This window comes from Aptenodytes forsteri, unplaced genomic scaffold (assembly GCF_000699145.1).
Source record: "Aptenodytes forsteri isolate BGI_AS27 unplaced genomic scaffold, ASM69914v1 Scaffold145, whole genome shotgun sequence".
NCBI lineage: Eukaryota > Metazoa > Chordata > Aves > Sphenisciformes > Spheniscidae > Aptenodytes > Aptenodytes forsteri.
In genome coordinates this window covers 2,419,386-2,425,385 of record NW_008795122.1, presented here as the reverse complement: position 1 = coordinate 2,425,385, position 6,000 = coordinate 2,419,386, and the positions used below count along the sequence as shown (strand labels likewise).

Genomic DNA, 6,000 nt, shown 5'->3' with positions numbered 1-6,000 from the left:
CCGAGTTCGGCCTTGGGAGGGATGGTCGCGGTCGGGGTCGGGTTTTTTCTGCTGTTAGTTACTCTGTCCTGTCTTTTCCTGCTTCTGCAGCGTACAGGCTCGAGGAAGAAGGGATTTAGTAAAATCGCGGTCAGCCAAAATGAGGAAATACCTAAAGCAGCGGTGAGGAGTCTGATCATCTGCCTTACTGCCCGTGCCCTTGTCTTGCGCGGGAACCAGCGGAGGAAGATGTGTGTTTTTATCCTTGGGCAAAGCTGATCTGTCTAACTACTGAACAGAGCTATGTGCTGAAGTTGGAGATCCTGACAAAATGGGAGTACTTGTGTTCTCTGTGACTTGCAGTTTACTTCTAGCTCTGGTGCGAGGGCACAGTTTATTCACATGTGAGCCAATTACTATTTCCAGATGTTCAGGAATGCCTTACAATATGACTTTTTTCCCAAACATCATGGGACACTATGATCAGGACACGGCTGCTCTCCAAATGGAGGTAAGTTCTCCCACCCCTACTGTAGTATGTAAATATAAACACTGTGAAACAACCTTTTTAGTCATTGAGAAATGGTTTGTGATACCTGTTGCACTGAATGACAAGGCAGACAATGTTTAGTGACTAGATGTTTCTTTAAACCTTCTTGGAGTGCACTAGAGCTGCTTGGTTGTATAAGCACTGTGTAAGGGAGTTATAGACACCCTACCCCCCCCGCCTTGGATCCTGTATTAGAGTGGAAGAGGAATGGGTGTAGCGCAGCAATGTGGCTATTCAGAGTTCTTTGGCAGAGCTGATCACATACAGCCCAGGCACCTCACTGATACACAGAGCAATTCTTGAAATTCTCTGGGGACATAGCTTATGATATCCTGGCCCACCTGAAGTCCGGTAGTGCAAAAATATTGTTTAGAAGTTGCTCTTTGTTCCTCTCAGCCTATGTCTACTGAGGAGAGGTACCTTAACTTGCTCTTAGCCCTATTCGCCATCGTGCCTTTTGCATTTTGTTGTCTTCTGACTGGACGCTGAAACTTCTAACTGAAAGAGCAACTTTCATCTCTTTTTTTTTTTTTTTTTTTTTTTGTCTCTGAAAACAAACACTTTCCTACCTGAACTGACTGTAACATGGCTCCCTTGAGAATATGCCACCTTGTGGAAAGGCTTTGCCGATAGCAATAGCTATAAAGGGCGAGAGCCTCTCTGGGTGAGAGGCTTGTAAAACAAGTTTTAAACCTGTTTTAATAATGGCTTTTCAGTGGTAAGAGGAGGGGGAACATCTTAACACAGGTCTTGAAAAGCTTACTGCCTTGTGCTGTGCAGAGAGTGAAACAGAAGTGAGTTGAAAATTAAGAAGTTTGTTTTAAAAAAAAAAAAGATTATAGGTGGTATTGAAGATGGCTACTATTACTAAAATCTTATTTGTGTATTCTTTACTGAGCTTGGAGGAGGAGCTTGGTTCAGTCGCCAAAACATATTTTCAGTGTTGCTTGGGGTAGTCAGGATTCCCTGTTTGGCGTATAGCTGTCAGCCTGGAAGGGCACAGGCTTTGGGCTCGCATCGTGTTTGCCAGCCCAGTGTAGACGTATGGGAAATTCTGGTATCAAATGTTAAGACACCTTTATGCAAGCAACTGAATTCAGCTGCAGATCTCAGATAGACTGTGGGCTTTTAAATTGGAAGGCAGGCTATAGGCTTCAGTTGTAAACTCTGTGCAGTGCCTTCTGCAGTCATCATTTGTCAGGAATGCTTTCTACGGTGTCTGCCACTTTATCTCATCAGGTATGCTGCTGGTTCTTACTTGGTGTGTCTTAACTACAACTGTTGAGCCAGCTTTTGTCAGTATTCATGCCTTCCAGTCATGCTGCTGTTACAGCAGAGAGACCACAGAGCCATTTTTATTAGTTTGCTATGACTGACTTTTCTGAACTGTCAGTAACTTTTGCCTAGTGCATGCCTTCTGCATGGAGGGAGTTCCTTTTGGAAAGGGTTCATGGCTTACCTGTTCTCATATAGCTACTTCATAAAAACTGCGTGGTAGTGAGAAGTTTTGTTGTTTTCTCTCTTTTTCCATCCTGTCTCCCTTATAACCTACTGCAGTGGTTGATCAGTACTCAGCCAGCTGACTGGGTGGCTATGTGGAACAACAGTGTCTATTAGGATTTGGTTTCCCTACCCTGTTTTATTCCTAGTGTCCTGTCATTGCCACTGTCTGGCCTCTAATTTGGTATACCTCAGTACTCTTGTGTTGTGCAGACATTTCTAAGCTACCTAATGTGTATGTGTGCTGCTCTGCCTGCCTTTATTTGTGATTCAGCAGTGCTGATTGACTGCTTGGTCAAACTGAATTTTTCAGGCAGCTGCTTTACTGGTGAAAGGGTAAGGAAGTTTCCCCCCCACTCTGTATGTAGCTTGTGTTGAATCTGGTGCTTGGGGTTAGGTTGGAGTTAATATGGTAAGCTTAGGGCAGTTCATTGCTGGGCCTTTTCTCTGAGGGAGACCAGTGCGTACCAATGTCACTTACACACTTTTGATGGGATTCTACATGGTATTCAGTTATGGCACCAGTATAGTTTGTCCATGGTTGATTGCGACAGGGAACCTTCTCAGGATTGTCAAAGGGTTCTGCTTTTCAGGGGACTTGGTGTTTCAGCAGAGGAGGAGCTATTGACTTCTGGAATATTGTTTAATTTCACTTTGCAGCCATAAAGAGGCAGCGGGTTGGGAGGTGGAGGAAACTTCTCTTGTTTTTAAGAGCTTGAATTTTTTTGTAATTGGTAGTCCAAACTTTGTTCATACCAAAGAAAGAATTTTAATAGTATGTTGGTTAAAACGTCCTTCTTTTGATCCTCAGTAGGAATGCTTAAAGGCTTTGTTTTTTAATTGCATCGCGCTCTTCCCCCTCCCCTCCCCACAGCCTGTTCTCAAGACTGGGCATGGTCTTAGGATGTAAACGCTGGTTTTAGATTGAGGCTTGTAATATTTTTCTCACTTTATCTTAACTGACTTTGAGCAAGCTGCTTAATCATGCAATCCCAGGGCACGTGGTGGAGACTTCTTCAAGAAATCCCAGTATTTTCTCAGAAAGGGCCTTGGTGCTAAGTCCTGTTTTCTGCTCCTATCCCCTCTGGAAACTTCTTCCCATTACTTATTTGGAGTGTTTAGTCCCAGAAAGAACAAAGAATTGTCAAGGGGACAAGTCTCAAGGTGAAGTTCACTCTCCAAAACAGTGATAACTCTCTCCTATATCCCACTCTAAATGCTCTACAGGTGTGTTCTGCTGTGGGGATTCTTCTATAGCCAGAAGAACCGTGCTTTCCATCTGCTGGAGCACAAAGGCTTCTATACAGTTTCTCTACTTTCTGGAAAGATGTTAAATTGGCATTTCTGGGATGGTGTCTTCATAGTTAATCCTCCAGGAGAGGATCATGTGGAGCCACTGTCTCAGGTGGTGGTTGTCCTCCAGGAAATCAGCTGGATCACAGCTGATCTGTGGTCTTGCATTTCTGCCTCGTGTATCAACTCTTCATAATGATGTTCTATAAACCAGAACACTGAACTGATTAGAGCAGAAAAAAAGACTAACTCAATTTTATGTCCTCTGTTATGGGTGTTCTGGCTAGTGATGATAGTCCCTCTGGGATCTTATTTTCTGCAGTAGAAAATTCATCGTTACCAGTTGCTCTGTCCATCCCCCCCTTTTTTTTTTTTATTCTGAGCTTTCAACTTGGCAGACTGAGTTTAGGCTACTTGAGTTTTGCTTTATATTTGGATTAATTTTGTTTATACAACAGATGGTGATTTTAGGAAAGTAAAACCACATGACTTTGTGTGTGAAGTTTTGTGGTTTGTGTATGTTAGCTAAACAGCTGCATGACAGTGGAATCTAATTATTTGCAGAAGCTTACAGTATCTGTATCTCAAAGCAATTTAACAGTTACACCGCTCATGTTACTACTAGCTCAGATTGTGAGGCTGAAGATCTAGGGTTTGTTTAGTGAGGAAAATGGATGGACACAGCAGAATACCTGGTTCACTACAGCTATACTTACATAGGTATAACTCCCCCTCGTGGTCATCCTCAAAACCAAGTCACTTCTAATTCCAAAGTAATTCCTACTTTAACTATCCTGGAATAGGTTGTCAACATAAGGCATTATTCCAGCAAGGCAGAGAATATTACTGTGTCGTAACTTTTTGTTCATATCTCTTAATCTGTTCTGCTGCAGTTCTGGAATGTGTCCACTGCAGACAAGCCCTTAAGACTTCCTGACCTGGGTAAGATCTACAGGTCTGTAGAAGTACAAAGGCAAAAAGGCTTGCCAGTGAGTTTTTAAAGCAGACTATACAAAACACTGGAAAATGTCCCGCAGAGAACAATAAAGTACCTCAGAGAGACTGGAAAAATGATTCAGTAGTGAGTTTTCCGTTCAATTCTGAGTTCGTGACCATGTGCCAGAATATGTGTGTGTGTCTATGGAGAGTTCAGTGCAACTGACTGCAGCAGTGGGAGAAATTGTATGAGAATTAAACTAACAAAACCAGTTTGAAGTGGATTAAGAAGTACCTTCAAAAGCTTAATACCGAAGTTCTCAGAGTTAAAATTTTTAATGTAATCACTTAATTTGCTTCCACTAAATGTAAATTTACAATTAATTCAGTATGAAGTTACTTCCAAAAACTGGAAACCTGGTGTCTGGCGAGTTTAAACCAGTACATGTATGTATGTATGTATGTGTATACACACGGGGAGGAGGAAGCTGTCCGCCTTCTGTAGGTTGGAAGTTTTGGGGAAATAAGTGCTGTTTTGTGTAGAAGGTTGTTACTGGGATGTTCTGCAAAATAGCACAGGTGTGAATTTACTGAAACCTCTACAGACAGGCATCCTGCCTCTCCCTCCTATTCCATATGAGCAGTGCTTGGTGTAATATGTGAACCACTAGTACTTAAAACTTGAAGCTTAAATCTCTCTGCTCTTAAATTTTTGGTAGCTCAGCTTCAATTAGGAAAGCAATCAATATTCTCTATCTGCCTGGAGTTACTTTTTGTCCCTGCTGCTGCCTCAGAGCCGAAGTTGGAGAAAGCATGCAGAGGTGTGGACATTGACTCAATGGAACAAGCACAAGGGGCTCTTTAATTCGTATTTTGCTTGTAACGTTTTTGCTGTTTCTTTACCATGTATCACTGGTACTAATGGGCAGGGAAGGCTTGTGTAAAAAGTGGTAAATGTAGCATGCTGTACATCATGTTACTTAGGACAAACTAAGGTAACTTTTCTAGCTTATCAGAACAAAGTGGTGGTCACAAAAGATTTTGGTGGTGAAACAGCTAAATTGCTGCTTGTTAAATGAAAGTTGGCAAACACTGAAGTATTTTTTTTATAGATACTTCATAGGAATCAAGGGAAATACAAAGCAATACAACTGACTTCTGTGCTGGGTAAGTCTCTAGAAAGACAGAATAGCTGGACATGAATAATTCTGTTTTGAGCATCATCATGTCGCTTGTAGAAAAGCTTTGGTTAAGGGGCCAAAAACATATGAATTGGACACATCTGTTATTTTGTACAATACCATACAAATTTAGGAAGTATGTTTTTGTTTTTGCACTCTCTTGCTCTCAGGTGTTCCGAAGAAATGTAGGTCGTCATTAGTTCTTACAGTGGTTCTTACAGCAACACATTCATAAACCATCTTTGCTGATTCCTGTGGGTACACTAAATTAGAGCCACTTAAAAAGTGTTTGCTACCTATAGTATTGAGGCTCTTCATCAAGTGTGATTAGCTTGTGCGGATTGTGAAACCAGACAGGCAAATGTGTGTAATCTTATTACACTGGCTTTAAGCGTATCAGTCATCTACAAAATCTAATGCTACTTGGTCTGAACAGCATTCCTTGTCTACTTGATAATGTGAATAGTACTGCCTTGGTCTGAAAGAATGCTGCTTTAGAGTGCATGGGGGTCCAAAGTAATGCATGGCTGATGAAGAGAGGGTGTTTACCTTATGTTAACT

The 6,000-nt window shown here is 41.7% G+C and overlaps 1 protein-coding gene across 1 annotated transcript in view; it reads left to right on the top strand.

Annotated features, from left to right (window-relative positions):
* Positions 1-141: 141 nt before the first annotated feature.
* FZD6 (frizzled class receptor 6) overlaps positions 142-6,000 on the top strand; it is a 33,400-nt gene continuing 27,541 nt past the window's right edge. Inside the window, exon 1 of the mRNA XM_009277129.2 lies at positions 142-490. Coding sequence (XP_009275404.1) covers positions 311-490 — 180 coding nt within the window. The 5' untranslated portion in view covers positions 142-310. The remainder of the gene's footprint in view (positions 491-6,000) is intronic.